We start from the raw sequence: 23,037 nt of genomic DNA, 5'->3' as shown, positions 1-23,037 counted from the left end.
TATGAGTAGTTTAAACCGGGCTAGTGCAAGAATAAATAGGTCAGTGCAAAATACTTCATGGAAAGTAGTAAAAATTAATACAATATTTGTATCATCAGTATCTCCATTCGCACATACTTCTTTACAGTGACTGCTTTGTAGTAGTTGGGGTGGCTCGACTTTCATCTCACTGCAGTGAATTTATTCTCGACTCATTTTGACCTTTTATTATTCTTATGCTCTTGTGTTTGACTGTTTTGTGGGATACTGGATCAATAAAATATCTATCCATCTATCTATCTATCTATCTATCTATCTATTTGAATGCAGGTTTCTGTGTGTGGATGCAGTGCAAAGCAGTGTATCGCATTCAATATGGTGTGATGGGGCCCACGAGACGCTGCTGTCCAGTCACAAGGTTGATTCCTGATGTTGTTCACACGTGAAATGTTGAATTAACACGTAGATTATTGATTCTAATCCCCACAACAACACGCGCCACATCCGCTTCGCTCTCGAGAAAGGTGACCCCCCCCCCAACTACCATATTTGGTGGTGGGCGGTCGCAGCGGGGCCGACTCCTCCGCTCCGATTGGCCGAGCGGTCTGACATGACCGTTCTTCCCCGGTGGTCGCCGGCGCTGATTGGCTCCTGCCACTTGGTCCGATTTGGCCTCATTTCCCTAATGAGCCGCGGATGAGTCGAGGAGGAGGAGGAAGAGGAGGAGGCGGAGGAAGAGGAGGAGGAGGAGGAAGAGGAGGAGAACGCAGAACGCAGAAGCCAAAACAAGGGACGAGCGTCGTTTCTACAGGAGCCGAGCACCGCTGGCGGAAGGAAGGATGCTCGAGAACAAGAGGGAGAGATTGAAAACCTTCATCCGCAAGATCGACGAGAAGGCCATCGTCCGGATCAAGCACTTCATGAGAGAGAGGTGAGCGGGGCGAGGGGTGAGCGGGGCCCCGGCAGGGAGCCGCTGTCCGCCGGCTTCCCCGGGCAGGGTGGAGGCTAACGGTTAGCGTCCCTCTGCTGACATCAGCCCGTCGGATGAGATGCGGGGTTTTTTTTATCGCCCTGTTCCACCCTGTTCCGTGAAGTATCTTTGTTTTTACGAGCCAATAATCTATTTCAACGACATGCACATAGTATGAAGACATTTTCTTTTAGGCAGCGTGTGGACAGCTCTAAAAGAGGCTAGCTTGAATGAAGACGCTGGCATTTAAATTGACGTTAGCCTCAGCTAGCATGGCACAGACACTGGAATTGAAACATTATAAATCAGTCGTTGTTGGCCCTTTGGGTTTAAATACACACACACACACACACACACACACACACACACACACACACACACACGGCTATTGTGAACAGGAGAATCTTTGCTAAAACTGTGCACAATAGGCGACACGGTTTGTAGTGTTAACTTATCATTAGGTGGTTAGCATAAGTATGGATGGATCTGAGCAGCTCAAGACAAATCCAGTGTTTTCCAGTGCTACTGTGTAATGACTTGTTAGCAGGAGCATGGCCCCCAATGTGTTTATTATGATTATTACAATGCATGTGGATTATCATGCCAGTATATTCTGTAATTTAACATTAGGATCCTCTGACACAGGACAGCAGGATTCACTTGTAAATCCCATGTGTGCTTCATCACTGAGCTCACTTCCAAGAACACAATGAGTGACTCACACTCGACCTACACAGTGTAGGGTTATGTGTGTTGTTTTGGTGTAGTAGCAGGCTAATCCGTTACGTGGCAGTGTAAATAAACACTGTTACATGAGGGAGAGTTGTCTCAAAGAAAGATGGCTCACATCAGGGTGGTTTTTAATCTAGCCTTTGCCTCCTCCTTCCTATACATTTTGACTCCATGTTGGTGTTCATGGGTGATCTCCTCCAGTCGAGATCCAGGGCGGAAGACACACATTTACACACAACCACATATCCTCACACTAATTTCTAAGGATGCACACACAGCGATTCCCTCTACCCTGAGGGAAACATACACTCCTGCACACTTTTGATCATACATGGGCCAAGCAAGTGTGTGTTTCCTCAGAAAATTCTATTTTTAGCTCTACTGAGTAGACCACAGGTGCTACATGGTGTTATATAAATGCTTCCTGTGTCGCCCTGTTGGTATTCCTCGTTCTCATCCCTCAGCCTCTCACTTTCCCCCCCATAGATAGCCACGTCTGGACTACAGGAGCCCTGCCAATCAGATGTAGCCTCCTGGTTATCAGCATAGCTATGGTGTGTATGGAATGCGAGTTGATAATCTGTTTCCACAACATGCACACACGGGAGTGTTGTGTGTGGCTGTGTCAGGGCTCAGTGAGCCAAGTGTCTGTCCATATATGCAACATCTCGCTGAAGTCATTCCATACCCTCTAACCTCAAGTTTTGAAATACTTAAATCTCCATAATGAAGATGAAAAAGACAAATAAATGAAATCGAAGTAGTGAGTGAGTTCACTGTGTGACATAACACTGTGTGACTTAACACTGTACACCCATCTGCTAGCTCATTATAAATTGTTCTGCATACTGTTGTGCAAACAGTTAGAGAAGAATTGCTTTGTTTAAGTAGGGAAAGACCTGGTTTAGTTACAGTGTGCTGAGATGGAGCAGCCTGGAATAGGCTGGGTGGGGCAGCTTTGCAAGCATCCTGTTGGCTCCAGGAAGATGCTCCTAGGACAGCCCTTGCCTGTGGGCAGGGTAGGCCGTGTAGGTTTAAATTATGAGATGTGCTGCAGGCGCAGAGGGAAAGCCCAAGTTGGAGGAGAAAAACCACATCTGCAGTACTGTTTATTGCTAAATGAAAGGTTGCGCACTAACCAGCTGGTCACGGATGAACTCATCTGCTGCCTCTGCCGGGCTCGTGCTAATGACCACTTCTCTGCCTCTTTGCCACAGAGCCAAGAAAAAAAAAAACCTCCTTCTACCTTAGCTTTTTCACCTTTTGGTATTCACAGTAGTCTGGTGAATTCCACTCAGACACATGAGGTTTAAAGGGTGCTCATCTAAAAGTGTGAGTTAAAGCTCGTCGGCTGTCTGCTCAGCTTTGAACAGCAGGATCATATTTGGTGTGACGCCTTGCTGACAGAATGTTGCTTCACTGGCTATTGATTTGGCAAGTCAGCCCTTTTATTAGTAATCTTGATTTAAGATCAGCCTAGTCCTTGGGAAAGAATACTGCCCTGACGTCACTGTGCCAAGGATAAATTATCATAGGAAGCTGCAAAAAAAACCCAGTTCACTCTTCACAACAGCATTACACACACTTTATTTTTGTTATCCATATCATCCATGTGATCCATTTTCTTCACGTAAGAAATGCAGTAGATTGTATGAGGGGAAACGGCAAACCAGCCAGCTTTCACTTTTTAACAATTTTAAAGTCAGGTGGGATCTTCCAGCCACCATCACGCCACGCCATTACCCCTGCTCACATGCCAGGTTTCTGAGTTGGCTAAAAGAAAGACCCTCTCTGTGTGCATGCCCAGTTAGCACAGAGGAAGTGGAGGGTGATGCTGCCTGCACAGGGCCACATGACTTCCCACTCACACACACACTTCTTCAGTTACACATGCAACAAGGCACACTCTGTTCCAATTGGCGCGCACACACACACACACACACACACACACACACACACACACACACACACACACACACACAGTTGTCCTGCAGACCGAGTCATGGCAGGGTGCCACGGACTAGATGTTTTTCTGCCATGACCACTGGCTCTTCTCCTGGCTCGTTCTGACTGCTCTATTGGAAGCTCATCAGGATTTAGGTTCTCTCCGTCGCCAAAACAGGTTTCCATCGGTTGGATTCCAGAGAGGCCCTGTAAGAGATCAGTGTAGGTCTGAACATAGGGAAAAAAGAGGGGAGGTGGTTGTATGAAACTGTTGATGTTTAATGTAAATGATGAAGAAAGTAGACTATTGGGAAAGTCAACAGTTTAAGCTGCAATCATTAATATTAATTTGATAACTCTTGCCAGGCAACAAAAAATAAAAAATATTGCCAAATGTCCATACAGTTTGTACTGTCATTGCAGGCAGACAGACCCTGTCATAGTTCCACCTGTAGTTTACTTTCTTGCTCAGGGACATTTGTACAAACTGCTCAGTATGTCAATATATGAGTTTGTGAGTCTTTGTAGGCTCTCGGATGAGATATTCTGTCCTGTCCACGTAAGTATTTTAACAAATAGTATGGTTATAGTATAATATAGTTTTTGACACAACATATTAAGAAGTGCATCATCAGACAGGCTAAATCAGAAAACACCTGTGGCTACACTCTTTATGGGTTTAATGAATGCACAAAGGACAGTTACAGTTATTTACATTTGTTTTACTACAGTGACGTCATCCTTGACCAATCCAGAAAAAAACATTTAACTGCTGTCTTTTAAACAAACATAGGTGTCATAAAGCAAGCCAAAACTTCTGAACAGTGAAACTGGTTATTGCTGTGGCACATTTTGAGTTTGTCATACTCTCAAGTTCATAGTAATGATAGGAAGAGTATTGTAAGCATTAATAAACTCTGTTTTTAAAGGATCAAAGATATTGCGAGAAGTGCTCTTGCACCTCCTCATAAGTGTTGAAGTGCAAGTGTTATCTGTCGATAAAATGGAAATTGACAAACCGGTTAGAATTGCTCACGGAACAACTCCTACAGTATGTACGCACGTAATGAAAGTAAAATGTATCATGGTAAGATGAATATGTATGCTACTTTTCTTCATCTTGCCAGCATTCTGATGAAGATATATTCTGTTTACATAATATGCAGTAATATCTAACTTGCTAAGTCAAAAACCTCTAGGACAAAGTTTTACCTCTTGAATGCCTTCAGTGACAATATTCCAGTTTTTAAGTTGCTTGATGAACATAATCATGTAAACTATATGTTATCTCTTTATTTTTGTATAGCAGATTTAGGGAAATACTTTATACGGTGCAGAGTGGCAGTGTTAAAGGTTAAAACAGTAACCTACTGCCCCGTTGAACCTTCGGCATTATCGTATAGCCTGCAGTCCAACACTGACACCTTTTATTGTCAGTACCCAGGACAAATGTGTCGCCTTAAAGGTCTAACGGCCAAGAGGTATACATTGAAAACCTAGCAGGGGGTGGTAAGACAGGAGAGGTAAGGACGTGATATATGGTGGCTAAATTAGGACTGAATGTCATAAGTGCAGTTGGACTTGAACCGTGTGATTGAGTTTCCTGGTTGGTGATGTCCTAGGTTAGAAATAGTGTACATATATTCCTCCCTCTAATCAAACATTTTTCCTTATGTGTAATGGCTCTGTTTTCATCTGCTACAAAGATTGAGCTAACTATCGTCCTACACATTACACTGCTTTTAAAACCATCTCCCTGTTGTTGTTGAGAACCGTCTATTGAATACTGCTGTTACCCCTTTTTACACTGAGAATGACCTGGCAGTGTTTCTTTCATCCCCCACATTTCCACCACCTACTTTCCATTGTTTCCTGTCTCCTGGACAACACACACACTGCCCCAAAAAAGGACAAAGCTTGGGAGGGCATATTGGGAATTTTTTCTGTGCTCTTTTCACTCCACTCTTTCTCATTGCCTTGCTCTCTATTTCTGGCGCTTTAAAGCATTGCAGTAAAACAGACCTTTACACCCTGTGAATGACCGAGGTCTAAGTGCAGAACTTGAACTGGCTCAATCAGTGGTGGCTAGAAGCTCCCAGACATTGTGGAAGACGTGAAGGGAAATTGTTGTTCGTCATGGAGAGAGGGAAAGGCTTGTTGAACCAACAAGGTTTCGTGGCCGACTGTAATCACTCAGAGGATTTGGGAAGGTAGGTCGAGCAAATGTAAACAGTTTCTGATCTGAACTGTCTCAGATACGCTTACTTGACTAACGCTAACTATAGGCTACTGTGTTTGCTTTTTATTTAAAACTATCAATGGCTACATGTCTTCTTTTCCCTACCAAACTTTGGGAAAGAATACTGAGTTTGTAAAACGTGTTTACCCTACTTCTGGCCTCCACTCTAATATCTCTGCTTTAAAATAGTTATGTTTCATGATTGAACAGAACAGATTTCTTGTTTTCTCAATACATCTTCTATAAATCCAGGATTAACACACTAGCATAGTAACGGTCAGACATTTTTGTTTCTAGTCTCCCTAAGCTTACACTAGAACAAATGCAGATAAAGAAATGGATTGAAGTGTAATGTGTTTCAGTAATCTGTTTCACAGAACATGCCATCATGTGAGCTTGCTTTTTTTGTGCTGTAGTTTCTGTCCCCTGAGACAAAATGTACACTGGAGCGAGACCAGAAAAATATAAACTTGTGCGCATCTGTCTAAATCGGTTGCAGGATAGAATTTGATATGCCTATGCTTGTAGTAAACGTTAGGTGTGGTGGTAAAACTAGTCCCAACATTACATTTTTGTCCGGTCTTACGTCATAGTAGTGCAATCAAGAAGTAGGTCGGCGGTCAAGGACACTGTCTGACATTAATCACCCGTTTCAGGTTGGCAACCTCCCACTTTATAACTGTAAAGCAGATGTTACACCTTTATGGAGTGCATAGGTTATATCGTAAAAAATGTTTTATTCCATTGCTGCAAACATTTGTTGACTTTTCTTTTACCTTCATTCATGTCAGTCACGTACATGGCTTTGGCCATAAACACATTTACTGGCTACTAGCTGGACTCTTTGAGTAAAGACAGGCTTGATAATCTTAGCACGATATGCAGTTCCCAAACAAACATGTGTTTCACTGTTAGATAATTTAATATTGTGGGGAGGGTTTTCTGCCGCAGGGTTATAATGACAGTAACAATATATCGCATAGCTTCTGCAATATACATTATACACAAGAGTATTTGTTCAGCGACTACCAGACTAATCCCACCGACATAAACTGCGACTTGACGTTAATCAGGGTACTTTTCCTCGGTCTGTCACCAGAGCAGTGATGGGACTTTACAGTGACGATATCGCAAAACAAATTAAAATTTCTTGTCTGTGGGAAAGTTTCAGCCCTTGGACCCTGAGGATTTGATTTGGCTTTTGCAAATAGAGAGCACGTCCTATTGGAAAAGCCGAAGAGCGCTAGCGGCCGTCGGTGTTACAGGAAGCAGCCTGAACATGATCTTGTTAATGGTTACCGTTAGTCCTGTGTAAAGACAGGAAGTTGTTGTGAAACTCAAACAGTTCACAGCCTTCGAATGGTGCTTATATTGCCCTGCTGCTTTGACCCCCCCTGCGCTCCAGAAATGGGTCAGGTGAGCATGGAAAAAAACATGGTCAACGGTTGAGCTATGATTATGAAATTGCTCTCACTGTGTTTTGCCTTAGTTTAAACAACCACAGCAGCTTACCGGCTACAAAGTCTATCTGTGCATTACTTTTATGCATTCATGTTTTAGAAATACATTTTAAAGGACTATAGTAAGAGTCTCCTGATATATGATAAAACTACCGTATTGTGTTTTATTTAACATTAAAATGGACTTGAGTTTGGATGACACTTAAAACCATAGATCCCACTACACGAAGCTACTTTTTTTTTCCTGGCAGGAGGTTAAGTGTCTCTCATTCAATAGTTCCTCCATTCTAATTACAGGGTAAATATTTGGCTGAAGCACCATTTCATGTTTCTGCTTCCCTCTCTGACCTTTACCCCAATTACTCATGTGACAAGGTAGGGGAAATGTTCAGGTATGAGATATGGGTTAGTGACTGGGCTTAAAAAATTAGCGCAAATTCTTTCATGAGCTGTAGTTTTATTTGGTTATCAGTTTGACTGATGTCTGACTTCCTATATAGGAGTTGAGGGAAGACTTTTAGGGTTAGGATGTTCTTCTCTTTCCTTGGTTGGATTCATTGCCTGAAGGTAGACGTGGATAATGTACCGCGCCACAAAGGGCGAGTCTGAGCTCCTCAAGTATTTTACTTTCTTTCTCGCTTGCTCACACACACACACACACACACACACACACACACACACACGCGCGCATACAAAACTGTGCTTAAAAAGTCTCTGATCTTGCTTGACCAGACCAGAACAAATCTCAACAAGATGAGATTTTTGATACTGGATAATGTTTGTCAGTGGAAGACTTTATGAGTTGAGCCTTGTTTTCCAAAACGTGTCCGTGCTTGAGTTGCACTCTGCTCACGCTGTGTGTTTGTGTGTGTATGTAAGAGGCCGTGTGCACGTTGGTCCCTTTCATGCTTGTTTGGCTCAGGGGGAGTGGTTAAGTTTGACGTCACTCACTACGGAGTGTCACACCATTCTCAACACAAAGTGACTTCCTCTTTACCAGCACATTCAGCAACAGTTTTTTTTCTTGCAGTGTGCTGAGAAGGACTCTGTCTTTAACCAGCACCAAAACTCGTCTTAAACTACATATTTAGAATGTTATATCTTTTTAAGTGTTTATTTTTGAACTCCTCAGCCTTTACGGCTTGAAACCAGTGTATATTTTATAGGATAAAAGGAGCTTTGGGTGTTTTTTTTTTACCCATTACGGAAAGGAAATGCCTACTGTCAGTAGGTATATGAGCTTCCGTTCATCTAAGCGATTCAAATTGACCAGGTAAGATGGTCTTTGTTATTGTTTGTCTTTAGTAGTTTTACGTTGTTGTTATTTACTTGAGATTGCGGCTTCTCTCGAACAGTGTCATGCTGTGTGTCCTGTGTTGTCGTTAACATAATTTACAGGTTTAGGTGTGTGTCAGTAGCATTCAGCTGGCTGTGTTCTCTTGATGAATCTGTGGTTGTCTTTTATATTTTCCTGGTCAAGGACAGGCCACAGCCCTTTGAAGTGCACATCGGCTGTAGTAAATCCCGTTTATGAGACAGTTTGGTTTTTTACACTATGGTCAGTTTTGAGAGTATGAGCCTGTGTTAATCAGCTTGTAAAATCATCCTGGAGGAGTTATCACAGCCATAGGGGTGCTGCAACATGTATCAATGAATTCATGTTTCCCAACAATGATTTCACCAACCCTAAGCCTTTTCATATTTGTAGAAATTAACAGTAATTGTTGAGTAACCAAATCCTGAATAAAGTTGATATGAAGTCTGTTGAACATTAAAATGGAAGCGCAGATTGTTGCAGGCAACTGTGCAGAGACTGAACTTGAATTTAATTTATGTGGCATTTGTGAGATGATGTTGTTGATTTCCTCCCCATCGCCCGTTCAGGTTCGCTCTCGAGCTGTGGTCAAGTTGTTTGCTCGCTGTGAAGCGTCTGTGGGTTATGTCCTTTGCACTGTGTCTTGAAGTTAGGTTTCTAAAGTAGTTAAGAGTTTCACTGTGTTTTCAGGTGCTCTGTTTGGGACTTTATGTATTTCTAATATTCACATAGTGATGGAGCTTTGTGTAATTGTGCCTTGTTATATCAGTTCCTTGCAGTAACACATTTGCATAAGCAAAATTAAAATGGATTGTACAATAAGAAAAAATATTTAGCATGTTGCTTTATCTGTTGTTTTTTTCTCTTTTCTCTCTTTCTCCATGTTCAGTAGCTACCCAGTAGACAGCAGCGGTGGCGGGCTGCCAGACAAAGTGAAGAAAAGCAGGAGTAGCTGGAGCAATGGCAGCATCAAGAAGGTGGAGACGAGGAAAGCCTTGAGCCTGGAGGCAGCCCAGATGGAGATCCAGCAACAGCACAAAACCCTCCTCAGACAAGTAGCCGTCAGGTAGGACCAATGGGAATGTTTTACGGACGTGGGGTTAAAACTTGTTTTTACTGTTAAAATAATCGACCACCACGATGACCCACTTTTCTGTAAAATACAGATCCATCAATATATTTATAGGTGAAGACATGGTGTGACAGTGGCCCCTCAGTTTTTTTTAATTTTTAAAATCACTTTAAAATGCATAAAATGTCACAATTGACGTAGCGGAGACTCTCGGAGGCTATTCTGAACATGCATCACAAGACCCGACTCGGCTCTCAGTCGTCACACACACACACACACACACACACACACACACACACACACACACACACACACACACACACACACACACACACACACACACACACACACACACACACACACACATGACTTCACAGCCGGTGCAGCCTGCTGGTTTTCTCACATGATTGTATGATTCAGTGCGTGGTACAGATCTGTGATATTAGCTGGGGTGGGGAGCTGTCTTCATCCCCTGCTGCTTGTTACGTGTCGGTGTGAATACCCAGCTATTTTTTGTAAAGAATATTTAAAAATGGGCATTGTCAACACTTCACTGTAGTAGGTTTTGGTTCTGGTGCAGCGAGACAACTGCCAAAATGTCTGCAAAATAAATATGATATATTAGATCATAGATTAATGATATTAATTCGGTTCAGTCAGAAACAGATGTACACACAAATTCACTGGCTAATGGAGGATATGCTTGTGACATCACACTCAGCATCTGCCATCATTGTCCCTGCGTATGGAAAAAAACAAACATCAAACTTTATTGAAATGATAAATAAACTGTGGTCCAACCACAAATATATGTGGAAAGATGCTGAACTGAAGAGATCAGTTTGCTTCTTGTCTCAGTCAAAGAACAAACAAACAGTTGTGTGACTTCTATGTACGGTTTTGGTTCAAATCATAGAAATGAATCATAAATCAAACAAAGCTTAAGTTTGTTTTTAACTACACTTTAACTTCATCTTAATTCGCTTTGTAGGATCAGACCCAACTGTTCTGTGATGCTCTACTGTAGTCTCATAATATTTACACATAAGTAGAGATGACCTGAATGCTTTTAAACTTCAACATCCAATCAGCATTGAAAATCTGTATTTTTCTTTTTTATTACAATTGTAATAAATCATAAAAACATTATTTTTTATGCATTAGCATTTGTTGTTGTTGTTTCTTTATCCATCTACAGAAAACTGACTGATTCATTGTGTGAAACATTTCCATTTCCTGCTGACCCTCTTGGCCAATCAGAGGAAGTGATAGTTTTGCCACATGAAAGTGCTAAAAATGTACTGCACTGAATTGTGCAGTCATGTCCTGTCGGTATCATCTCACATAACACACCTCTGTTGAAACCCAACACTGCTTGTAAACTGACAGCTGTGACTCGTGTCCCTGCAGATCGCAGACGTTCGATGTCGACAACAGAGGCATCGAGAAGACGGAAGGCACGGGCAGACAAAGTGTAAGTCCACCTTAACTTTTCATTTAGATGTTTAAAGAACTAGATTACAGACCTGGGAGGTACCTAAAGTGCGCCATAATGTTTATGTTGTTTGGTGAATGGGTGTGGCTGGGGCGGCCTCAAAGTAGAGCAGGGAATTTATGGAAAGTTACTCTGAGCCAAGAAAGACCTGCTCATTATTTAAAGGGGACATAGCATGCCCATTTTACCACAAGTTGATATGGTTCCTTGGGGTCTTAATGAAATGTCTGTAACATACTTTGGTCAAAATACCACAAGGATCATATAAAACAGCACCCTTTTTACCCTGTATAAAACAGCCCTCCACAGAGTGACCTGTTTTGAGTGCCTGTTCCTTTAAATGCTAATGAGCCAGCTCCCCCCTCCCCCCTCTCCCCCCATGATTTTAAACGATATAAATTACATATTTTATATGATATAAATTATCAAATATGCATCCCATACTTTGTATTCCCCTTGTTGTCCTGGAGTTTTAATTTTCCCAATCACATAATTAAATGTCCCCCTCTGCCCATCCACTACAAGCACACAAGCAGACAGACAGAGAGAGAAAGAGAGGGGTGGGGGGGGCTATGAAGACATCATTTACCCCCGAACCCCGACATTCAACGGGTACAACAACAAGCGGAGAAAGCAGAATCGCGGGCTGACCTTATATATACAGTCTATGGGGCTGACCAGCGCGGAGAAATGCACGTCCCGTGTGAACAGCCAGGCGGCTGCGTGCTGGAGAACGGCGCTGCGCTGCCTCGCAGCGGCGCTTCCGCGTCCGGTGTACCCCGGCGTAACTACTGTAACCTGGCGTAACTACTGTAACCCGGCGTAACTACTGTAACCCGGCGTAACTACTGTAACCCGGCGTACAGTAGAGCTGAACACTGCGGAAGTCTTCCACACAGCTGGCAGTGTGGAAGACCGCTGCGAGGCAGCGCAGCGCCGTTCTCAAGCGTGCAGCCGCCTGGCTGTTCACACGGGACGAGCATTTCTCCGCGCTGGTCAGCCCCATAGACTGTATATATAAGGTCAGCCCGCGATTCTGCTTTCTCCGCTTGTTGTTGTACCCGTTGAATGTCGGGGTTCGGGGGTTACAGTAGCGCTGAACACTGCGGAAGTCTTCCACACTGTTGGCTGTGTGGCGCTGACACAAATTCCAGCTCACGCACGGGAGAGCGAGCGGTCGCGCCCGAGCAGCTGCTGCAGCCTCCCAGTCCCAACGATCCAGACAAATGCCACATGTGAGTGAATCGCGGGCTGACCAGCGGAGAAATGCTCGTCCCGTGTGAACAGCCCGGCTGCGTGCTTGGGAACGGCGCTGCGCTGCCTCGCAGCCTCGCTGCCTCCGGTGTAAACCCGGAAGTAACGAGTGTGGGGGGACGGGGGGGTGGGCCAAGGCCATGTAGGGAGACTTCCAGTTCCTTGTTACAACACAAAACCCAGGAAGCGCAATCGAGTCGCTCAAGCATGACGTTTCTGACTTAGAGGAACTATAACAAAACGCGCGAGTGTTTTTTCCCCAGAGTTTTGGGGTTGGTAGACATGCCAGATACCCACATTAACCTGTAGAAGCACTAACAAAGTGGAATTTGCATGCTATGTCCCCTTTAAAATGTCCAGATTTTTGCTTTAATTCTCTGAAATTAAATATTCTTGAATTTTCTTTTTCAGAGTTTCATAAAGCACAACAAGACATTCCACAAGTTGTTTCCTCACATTCCTGAGAGTGAAGACTTGATACATGGTAGGTAAAGAAAAGTGAAAGAGAGAGAAAAAGAACGGATCCAATGAACGATCCACATGAAACTAATTGTTGGTGCTCCCCTCTTTTCCCAGCATACATCTGTGCCCTGCAAAAGGAAGTGCCCTACCATGGTCGACTGTACATCACAGACACTCATGCCTGTTTCTACTCCTCAGTCTTACTCAAGGACACAAAGGTAAACATCCTCAGCCTTTGTCCTTCATTCCTTTTAACCTGAAGTTTGATTTGATTGGTTTCTAAGCTCGATCTTTCCTCTGCACTCCTCCCTTGCAGGTAGTGCTTCCAGTTTCCTGCATTCACATAGTGAAGAAGCAGAACACGGCTTTACTGGTGCCCAACGCCTTGTCCATCCGCACCACAGAAGGAGACAAGGTAGGTTTTTCTCTCCTCCGGTGTCACACAGCCAGTAATTGACATTTGATTGTAGTAACTCAGACTCAAATTGAACTTTGCTTGAGATGCTATCTCATGATGACTAATGGCTATGGATTTTATGCTTCAAGTTTGCCAGCAGAGCAGACAGCTAATATTCAAATTGTTTTTTTATTTCTCATTGTTCAGTACTTGTTCGTGTCGCTGCGGAACAGAGAATCATGTTATCAGCTGCTGCGATCAGTCTGTCCTCAGATAGAGGTGAGTGTCTCTGTTCAAATGTTGCACACAGGATCCTAATATATTCAAAAAGTTCTGAACATGTGGTAAAACTTCACATTAAAACCTACAATTTACAGTCAGATTATAAGCTAATAAGTATAAAGTACATCATTTCAGATTCCTAGCTTAGACTGACCATTCTCATGACAAAATCTAGTTCAGAAAATGCCAATGGAGGCGGCAGAAATCTACAGTGTAACCCTGTTTATATTTCGTAACAGTTTTTAACAGTTAGTACGTAGATGATCAAATGCATTTATCAGAACTAAAGATAACATGTTAGGTAACATTCTTGTAAAATGTAATGGTTGACACACGTGATCTAAGTAATTGTCTCTGTTACAGGACGGTAGCACAAATAGTAGCCCCATCTTCTCCTCAGCTGATACCAGCTTTGATAAGAGCAAACTTGTGGTAAGAGGCCTCTTCTTCATTTTACAAAATTAGAAAATAACTTTATAGAGTTACTGTGGGAGTGCAAAGGGAAATAGTTATACAACAAATATATATTTGAGCCCATTAATGCAATTTTGAATCGATCTAAATTAAGGGAAAAACCATTTGTGAGCAGAAATCCGATTTTTTTTTTTTTCTCTTTTTCTTTCTGTTTCTTCTGTTTTAAAAAAAATAGTCTTTGACGTTGTGTGTTTTTCCTTTGTCTCTGTACAGAACTCCAGTCAGTCAAGTCTGGATGATGGCTTCGACCAGTTTGATGGTTCTGTGTCTCAGTCTTTACCTGACCAGCCTCTGTATAAACCATACAAAGGTAAGGGGTCCCCACCAAATCTCAATCCTTCATAGTACATGCACATGTTCAGCAGCAAGTAATAAATGCTACATGTACCTAAAATGAGTAAATTGTTTTCTGTGATTGAAAACAGTAATAAAGCTCAGCTGACAGCAGATCAACTGAAGTATTGACATTTAGCTTTGTTGTGTCTTTCTTCTTCTACAGAGGCCGTGCCTAATGGAAATGGCTCTGCGTTCAGGAGCGTGCACCTACAGCAGAGTGATAGCTCGTCTTCAGAGGAGCTGTCAGTGTCAGGTAACCACACACACTCGCATGCAGTACACAGGGTTGCCAGTTAACATTAGTTTCCAGCTATATCCTTTAAAACCTACAGACTCAGTGAAGTGGATGGTAGAGTAGACAAACAAACCATTTTAAGTATTTATGTGGCATGTGTTTGATCTCTCAATAAAAACATTAACTTCTTGCAGCCTTGATATTCATGCTATGTTTACATTTACATTTCTTTTTCCAGGTTCAGGTGGATCATGGGTTTGGAATATGACAGAAAAGGCCAAGTCCCTGCTGGTTCAGAGAGAGGCCGGCACCCTCAATACTCTACTCTTCATTTACTTGATTTTGTGAGTAGCACCTCTTTGACCCTAGTGGTTATTTTTCCTCTCTCTCTCTCGTCTGTTCCTCCTTTCTTGTTCCTTTAATCCAGTGCCTTGTCTTCCTATGTGCTGATCTAAATCTGCCTCTCACTCTCAAAGTCACACTCCTTGAAGGAAAGGTTTAGGTATTTCAGAAACCTGTCCTGGTAGTTACGAACAAGGTGATCTAGTTCGGTCTCATTGCATAATAAAAATCTAAGGTTGCTGATTGATGATGTTTCCATAAAATTGTATTTTCCCCCATTAAAATTTAGACAAAGGCCTTATTGTCTACTTTCAATAAGGCCTCTAGACTGAGGGCAGTAAACTGTAAACTTTATTGGCAGCGCAGTTCATTGATGAGGTTTAACATGCAGTGTTAGCTGCCACTAAAATAACCATATAAACAGGTGTTCATCAGCTATTGTTGGTTCTCCACACCTGCTATAAGCCGAGCTTATTCACTTCTGTCACTGGAAATGACAAGTGAGCTAAATGTGAATTGTCATGTGCTGCAGGGTTGTGCTGCTGCTGCTGTCCTCAGGCTACATCGGTTTGCGTATCGTGGCTCTGGAGGAACAGCTGACTTCCCTCGGGGCGCTGCCTGAGTTCACTTTACAGAGCAGGTAAGACTTCGTTCTCCTCTGATTTCAATCTCTTTATTCTTTACTGCTCTGCACACAGTCTTACATAAAACGCCTCTAATAAGAAGCCTGCCAAAGACATTACAAAGCAATGCTGCCTCACAACTACACCATGCCATTGAAAACGAGTACAAGGAAGTTGGCCGTATTTGTGCCCCTATGTTCAAAAGAGTTAAAAAGAAAATCAACCCATTTATCTGAAGAATGTATTCAGACTTACAGGTAGGGCTTCTCGTCTCAGGCCCAGTCAGTCACCATGACACGTGAATCTAAGTGGCTTGAGGAACAGGATGTTGCAATGACACTTCTATTTTGCTCGTCATCACTGATTCCACACAACTGGAAACGACATGCACATAAATGCTGCCGTTTAAAGGAGTTTAAGAGGTTTTGCTTTGATAGGAAAGCTACAAAATTGCATAAATTACTGTTCTATGTGTTAAATGTATCTGCCAAATGAAGTCATCAAATTCTTCCACTGATCCATTATCTATACAGCTTATCCTTAGAGGGCTGCACGAGGGGGGGTGGCGCAAATCTCAGCTGTCATCGGGCGAGAGCTGCTCTACACACTGGTGACATCACCAGTGTATGACTGTTTTGAGAAAAAACATTAATTGTCACATTAGTGTTTCCAAAAAAACACCATATGCGTGTTTTTGGACTGGGAGTCTGAGTACACACAGAAAACCCATTCAGACACAGGAAAACCATGCACAGTCCACACAGAAAGATCCTGACAGAATCCAACTCAAATTAATATTCCTTTCACTCTGCTGTTTGCTCAGTTGCATGTTTGGCTTTGTTGTCCTTCAAGGAAACGGGGCAAATGAATTCCTGTAAAAGGTGTAGCCTCGTTGCCACGTAACTAGTCAGGTGTGTATTTAGTTCACCGCTCTCACCTGTTTCTCTCTGCTCCTCCTATAGGTCCCGCCAAGACACATAACACTCAGCGACTGAAGGAGAGATTGGTTGACTTATGACTGGAGGATACTTTGGCCTCTCCCCACCAGAACCCAGCGGGAGCACTCCAATGTACTCGGACTATGCTTCCAACACGGCCTGCCCTGCTGGCTCGAGGAAGAGTGGCCGACCTGTGCAATTTCAAAGACAACTTGTCAACTTGAAGGGCTAAACTGGCTCCTGCTGCAGTAAACACAAAAGGACGCGCCACGACTTGAGTCCCACCGAGCCAAACGCATACACACACACTGCCTGGCTGCAGCGTGTCTGTCATTCAAACCAAAGCCGAACGGTTTTTTAATTTAGCAAGGTGCCACACTAGCCAAGTTTGAGGGGCACTTTCCTGACAGAAACTGTTTCACATCTGGGAACTTGTGTAGCTCATTGTCCTTCATGGGTTCTCTTCACCTTGAGCATGCAGTCTGAACAGGGCTATACCAGTCAGCATTAGCCTGTTGTAGCGCTTAGTTTTGCACCTCCACTGAGGAGCCATAGTGCTATGCGTAGCCAAAGATGCACACACTGCACATCTATTGCATGAGTGCACAGAGATGACTTGACTTTCTGTTTCTTATTCTCTTATTTAACTTTCCATCTATCATCAGTATAACAAATCTGTCTCTCTGTTTGGAATTGGGTACTTCTCTTCGAATGGCTCTTAATCAGCTGTGGGTTGAAATGATCAAAACAGACATTTCTAATTCGGATCAACCTGCAGAGGCTCGGTTCTCTCCTGATGGTCTTCCCCTTTCTCTCTTTCACCAATCAGCAATGATTGCAGTATTACTTTCCTCATCGTTGGCATGATTTAAATGTATTTAGTGATCAATGCTGAGAGGTAATTCTTTTCTCCAGTCTCTACTGGACGAATGCATCATCAATGCACAAATATTTAGTACAACAGGCCCCGAGGAGGTCGTCTCAGATGCAACGGTATGTTTTTGTGTACGACTTTTCTACGACTTTGGTCTTTTAAAAAGTAGACGTAAAGATGTCTGTTCGTGTCCTGTCTGCCATGACTCGGTAAACCATGTTGTGTTCAAGTACAAACCTCTCTTTTGAACAGGCCTCTTGAGGACCAAGTGGCGATTCTAGAATTTTCAGATTATTTATAGTAGCACCGATAATTTATTTCTGATGTTCATGCATGTGTCTTCGATATCGACACTTGACTGATAGTGTTGGTACGTTCTCGCTCTCGTCACTGAGAGGAGGATTTACAACCGCACCTGCTGCAAGGTCCAAGTTTTCATCAGCAAAAAAACGAGTGGTCCCGAAAAGAAATTTCAATATGCAACAAATGATTATGCATGGCAAAATGTAATTTAACTGTGTGCTGTTTTTAAATGGAGCTTGATGTATTTGGGGATTAAATTGTGCAAGAAGGACAAAAAAAACAACGTGAGTGAAAGTAACGGCTCAAGCGAGCGAGCGCACTTTATAAAAAAAGAAAATGTGTTGTGCCTGTCACTGTCCATGATGGCGTGTGTGGAATAAGAAGAAATGGCAACGCTGGCGTTCTGTGGTATCTGACGGTGCTAAGACCTTTTTTAAATAGTTTTCACTCAGGGGTGGTGGGAACTACCTGCCATGTGGTTTTAGGTTGTCATCTCTTCATTTTGCCATTTCAATGTGCAGTGCTCATGATGTGGCTCACACTCTGAAGTGGCTGTGGTGGTTTCTCAAACGTCTCTTTTTAAGAAAAGACACTTTATTTAATTGAGATTTGACTTTATTAATTGTGTATTGGGCTTCTTAGAATGCTTTTTTTTTTTTTCCCCTTTTCAACTGACCTGAAAGTGCATATCTTCACCACATCTCAATGATTTTACATCACTCCTTTTGACCAGGGGTGGCAGGTGGGTGTACTTTTGTTACACCCTGTTTCACAAGAGTCTCATTCATAATAATTTGCTAAGGTTTTGTCAACATACCACATACAGTACTGTCAGTTCTTATATTTGCCCACCAGGGGGCAGCACACATCCACTGTTCTCATGGGCTCAATGCAAGAATTTCATTGAGAGCAGTTCTTGTGTAGTTTTGCACTATTCAAAGTGTTGTAAATAATTTTGTATCAGTTGTTAATGTCCTTAATTCTACTATGGTCCTATATATATTTATTTGCATTCTGTGTAATTCAAAGTAATCTCTGTGAGACGACTTTGTTATTGTTGAAAATAAATCAAATGTTGCAGAGTAATTAATGAACTGTGTTTGACCTTCTGTTCCTACAAAAGTTGATCAACTTGACACAAATCAACGTGAGTCATAACAGTCAGTTGGGTTTTTTCGGTTTTGAGGAAATAGTGACTGATGCATTTAGTGATTTAACGGCCGATGAGCAAAAAGTAGTTGTGAAGGGAAAATTTTACATTTACTTTCAAGTTTTTACAAAAGACGTCCACGGCGAGACCAAACTCTAGATTTTTGAATGTCTATTTAAATTGATAGATGGACGGAGCTGACTGCAAATCAGGCTTTGGATATTTGAATTGTTGCGTCATCACCTCTATAAAAATATATCTGTAATCCAGTTCATAGACATTTAAACTAAAGCAAAGTTAACTTACTGCAGGTTTACAAAGTTAATTTACTGCAGGTTTCTTTTAATATTTTGCCTCTTATTCCAAAAGCTTTTTGTTTTCTGAGCTGAAGAGAAGAGGTGAACTCACTTTGGGAGAAAAGCTCTCATCTACCAGCACAGTGTGTTTTACCTCCTCTATGTGACTGAACACCACCATCTAGTGGAGAATGTACACATTGAAAAATGCTACTTCCATAGACTACATAAGGTTAATTGTGACGAAAGTGCCACTGCCAACCTAAAGCTTTCATCATCCAAGTAACGTTAGTTAAATGATTATTGATATTGTTATTTACTAATATTGTTCCCAAATCCAAACCATCATGGGCCTATTAAACTATATTTTTGGGTTTCGGTGTCTGTTCATCTGAATCTGAATCTCTACCCTGGTAACATAAACCAAAATCAGCTGCTTTGTCGATGACCAAAAGCAAAAAGAAGAAGTGTTCTCTAAAGGCTGTAGTTGAGATAAGAAATGAAACCACTCATGAGTCTACGATTTCACTTTATTCCATTCTATGTATAACTTCAACAGCAGCTGCAGCTTCCATGGAAACATCTTGTTCAGGTGTCCTGGTTATTTGAAGGAGCAGGTTCTGCAGAGGTTCTCTGGTAAGCACAGAGCTGGAACACACCTGGAGGAAAGATTCAAGAAAATATATATTAAAACTATACACATGAATCCCAAAATATGTGGAATGACGTTTAATTCTTAAATGACACATGCATTGTTTGAATAAAGTCCTCTATTATTACATATGAGTGCTGTCAAGAAAAGGAAAGCAGAGTAGAAATGTTCTTACTTATTACTTCAGTTTCAGTCTTTGAAACTCACTCACAATAAACATAAGCTCACCATAAAACTAAACACAGTAAATACCTGCTGCGAAAGCCAGGATGATGGCCACCCAGCCGATGATGTAGGACCAGGAGAAGCGCCAGTCCACGAAGCGTTTGCCAAAGAAAGTGACCGTCACTCCGGTGTAGATCGCCAAAGCCAGCAGAGCCAGGAAACCTGAGCACGGAGTAAAACAAACAACCAAAAAACATTGAATACAGATGTAAAAAAACATGAAACTACACTTATCCTGTGAGTACTTTCTGTATTTTTACATATTTGATTATATATTCACCTCTCAACTTTTAAAAACATAACATACTGCACTTTAAGGGGTTGCAACCTTATTTTCCATCAACAGATGGCGCCAAAATCTGATTCACAACTGTGTCCCTGGATTTCTACTGACTCCAAATCAACCTCTGTTGTAGAAAGTCAAACCCAAATAAATGAATAAGTTAAACTAGTTCATAGAATATATAAAAAACGTAGATTGTGTAGAGAAAAGAAATATAAAGATCACTTGCAAATTATATATATTTTATCATGAATGTGTCCAACCACCAGGTCGCCATGACGATGTGGACGCTGTTACCTGACAGGACGAGGGCGATGCCCCCCGTGCGGACCCTCCTGTTCTTGGTGCCGTTGGTGAAGGCGCTGAGGCCGAGCACGACCCCAGCGAAGCAGCTCAGCACCGCCAGCAACATGAAGGCCCGGGTGGCGTCCCAGAAAGCTGCAGACACACAGAGGTCAGAAACAAACACACACACACAGTAGACCTGCTTTTACACTACATGTTAATATGATGGTTTTGTGCTCATGCTGGTATTTATATGTTTATTTGTCATTTTGTCTGTGTGAACCTACTTAATTCTCACTATATGAGCACAAACACTGCTAAGCCCTCAGTCTGCTTTTCTTTTCTTTTCTTTTCTTCTTTTTAATTTTTCTTTATTTCCCTGTCTTTCTTATCTTTCTTTTATTTTCTTTTAATTCTTTTATATTTTCCTTTTCCTTTTCTTATCTTTCTTATGTTTACTTTTTAACTTTTCTTTTCTTTTCTTTTTTCCTTTCCTTTTCGCCTCAGGTCCTTCCCTTGTTCTGGAAAACATACTCACCTACAGTTATGGTGTGGGCATGACATTTGTGGTTGATGCAGAACCTCCAGAGCCCCTGATTGGCTGTGCTCCCCGAGTAGCGATACTGCATCCAGAAGTCGGTCGCCGTGGAGACGATGAGAAGCACGAGGGCGGCCACACCGCAGAGCGTGCCCCCTCCTGCTAAAGTGTACAGCATGGTGGAAGAGCCGGGGGAAACAGTGTCCTCCTAAACATTCAGCAACTGCTCGGGGGCGAGAGGAGACGATGTCAGAACGTGTCGTCGTCAAATATAAATTCACAAGAGCTTTAGATTGTGTTTATTAAGCTGATTGACGGTTGTTGGTTTACTAAGTTCTGCCTGGTGTGAACTCCCTGAGTGCCACACATGCATGAGGCTAGAATACTGAACATTTAGAGTTTAGAGTGTGTATCGTGTCTGTTCAAGATAACTTCATTACAGTTTACTACCACCTGCAGACAAGAGGAGATAAGATAAATGAGATGAGATAAGGTAAGATTACACTTAGTTATCAGAATACTCTTCCCAAACTTGTCTTGCATCCCAATACGTGCGTTGTTTCATATAAATGACAACGAAACGACAGAGCAAATACTTATACACACTTATTGCACCACACATTATGATTCTATCCCTGCGTTTAACATTTAGAGCTCAAACTTAAACTGTTAAACTGCTGATCAGACACTTATTTCAGGTCGTAGCGCGTCATTTCCTGCCCGAAGTTACAATATTAAACTTGTTGCATGTGTTTCAGGCCTAAAGCAGCCAAACGTCTCTGGTGGAAGATGCTCACGATAGATCCACTGACATAAGGAAATCTTTTTGTATGAAAGTTTTGGAAAAGACAATAAATTACTTTCAGATATTTTATATTACTGAATACTTTGAAATAAGATGACCAAAGCTCAACATGATATTTATAGGTCTTTTGGTTTTTAGAATTCCGCACAAAGGGCATAAAAAGTAACGGAGTCATTCTTCCAAACGCTGTTAAATTGCTCATCGCCAGCAAAGCACTTGAACCAAACCGCTGCAGGACAGTGACAATGAGCTTTGCCTATCTGGCAGTTCAGAGCCATTGTTCTCCACTAATTCCGCTGCGTGCACCGCAAACTAATCCGGCACTGAACAACTGAACTGTCAGCAGAGTCAGGCTGTCTCCCAGCCAGCACACCTCTGATTCCACCCACTGACTTCAACTCCCTCACTGTGGACTTTCAAAAAACCACCGATTTCTAAAAGCAAAACCAAACTCCACCAGTACATCTGCACCCTGAATGTGGCGTCGCAGTATTTTGTTGTCGAGAATTATGAACAACTGCATCTCAGGCCTGTAGTCGCACGGATCACTTCCAGTGTAAAAGCAGCACAGACAGATCCCCCACTTCATCTCTTCTCGTTGTAAAATATAAAAGCAGTATCTTCCGGGCAGTGCAGTAAATACAGGTCCTGTGTATTTCCAAGTTTTTGTTAAAAGTCCTGGTACCTCTGGGTTGGCCGGTGTCTCTCCAGGGTCGCTGGTTGTAACTGTGTGCGTATCCTTTTTAAGCCCTGAACCCCTGGCTCTCATTGTTCACTTCACAAAAGAGGGAATGATCGAGCGCAGCATGTGAGCGATGCTAAATCCCCCCCCATGCACACACCTCTGCAGCCCACCTAGCCCACACCCACCGAAACCCCAACGCACATCCATCCCAACTGCCATCGCCTCGAAACCCTCGCTCTCAGTCCATCTCTTTGTCTCCTGCATGACGACTTCTGTTTCCCTCAGTTGGTTTTTACCATATTTTCTTTAAAAGTATTTGACACCTACAGTAAATGCATGATGACATTTGTCTCTGTCAGTGGTTATGTCCCCTCACAGTTTAGCCCCAGTTT

General features: G+C 42.4%; 2 protein-coding genes across 6 annotated transcripts; one reads left to right on the top strand and one right to left on the bottom strand.

The window, feature by feature from the left end:
- Positions 1-682: 682 nt before the first annotated feature.
- si:zfos-943e10.1 (GRAM domain-containing protein 2B) lies at positions 683-18,812 on the top strand. 5 transcript variants are annotated; one of them, XM_034584151.1, is made up of 14 exons: positions 769-910; positions 5,630-5,835; positions 9,532-9,705; positions 11,122-11,185; positions 12,872-12,944; positions 13,037-13,140; positions 13,239-13,337; positions 13,527-13,598; positions 13,965-14,033; positions 14,289-14,385; positions 14,575-14,664; positions 14,885-14,990; positions 15,521-15,628; positions 16,574-18,812. In XM_034584151.1, the coding sequence occupies exons 2-14, from the start codon at positions 5,762-5,764 to the stop codon at positions 16,590-16,592; spliced, it is 1,149 nt and encodes a 382-aa protein (XP_034440042.1). In that variant the 5' UTR covers positions 769-910; positions 5,630-5,761; the 3' UTR covers positions 16,593-18,812. The 5 variants fall into 5 exon arrangements, with proteins under 5 accessions (XP_034440040.1, XP_034440042.1, XP_034440041.1 ...); XM_034584150.1 differs by having other exon boundaries at positions 9,529-9,705; XM_034584149.1 differs by lacking the exon at positions 5,630-5,835 and having other exon boundaries at positions 683-910; positions 9,529-9,705.
- Positions 18,813-19,754: 942 nt separating this feature from the next.
- On the bottom strand, positions 19,755-22,672 carry lim2.2 (lens intrinsic membrane protein 2.2). The gene is made up of 5 exons (XM_034584159.1): positions 22,646-22,672; positions 21,156-21,378; positions 20,630-20,770; positions 20,077-20,211; positions 19,755-19,831 (listed from the first exon to the last, which is right to left on the bottom strand). Exons 2-5 carry the CDS (start codon positions 21,331-21,333, stop codon positions 19,761-19,763), a joined length of 525 nt encoding a protein of 174 aa, XP_034440050.1. The 5' UTR covers positions 21,334-21,378; positions 22,646-22,672; the 3' UTR covers positions 19,755-19,760.
- Between the last annotated feature and the right edge of the window lie 365 nt (positions 22,673-23,037).

Source organism: Hippoglossus hippoglossus, chromosome 4, assembly GCF_009819705.1.
Source record: "Hippoglossus hippoglossus isolate fHipHip1 chromosome 4, fHipHip1.pri, whole genome shotgun sequence".
NCBI lineage: Eukaryota > Metazoa > Chordata > Actinopteri > Pleuronectiformes > Pleuronectidae > Hippoglossus > Hippoglossus hippoglossus.
Note: the sequence above shows the minus strand (reverse complement) of the source record. Positions and strands in the feature narration are given on the sequence as shown.

What these genes read in the sequence shown, in the direction of transcription:
- si:zfos-943e10.1 (XM_034584149.1), top strand. Translation starts at nt 819, where the DNA reads ATGCTCGAGAACAAGAGGGAGAGATTGAAAACCTTCATCCGCAAGATC. An exon ending in GCACCACAGAAGGAGACAAG is followed by an intron (nt 13,338 to 13,526) that starts GTAGGTTTTTCT and finishes CTCATTGTTCAG; the next exon opens with TACTTGTTCGTGTCGCTGCG. An exon ending in TCTGTATAAACCATACAAAG is followed by an intron (nt 14,386 to 14,574) that starts GTAAGGGGTCCC and finishes CTTCTTCTACAG; the next exon opens with AGGCCGTGCCTAATGGAAAT.
- lim2.2 (XM_034584159.1), bottom strand. Translation starts at nt 21,333, where the DNA reads ATGCTGTACACTTTAGCAGGAGGGGGCACGCTCTGCGGTGTGGCCGCC. An exon ending in TGCCCACACCATAACTGTAG is followed by an intron (nt 20,771 to 21,155) that starts GTGAGTATGTTT and finishes GTGTGTCTGCAG; the next exon opens with CTTTCTGGGACGCCACCCGG. An exon ending in CATCGCCCTCGTCCTGTCAG is followed by an intron (nt 20,212 to 20,629) that starts GTAACAGCGTCC and finishes CTCCGTGCTCAG; the next exon opens with GTTTCCTGGCTCTGCTGGCT.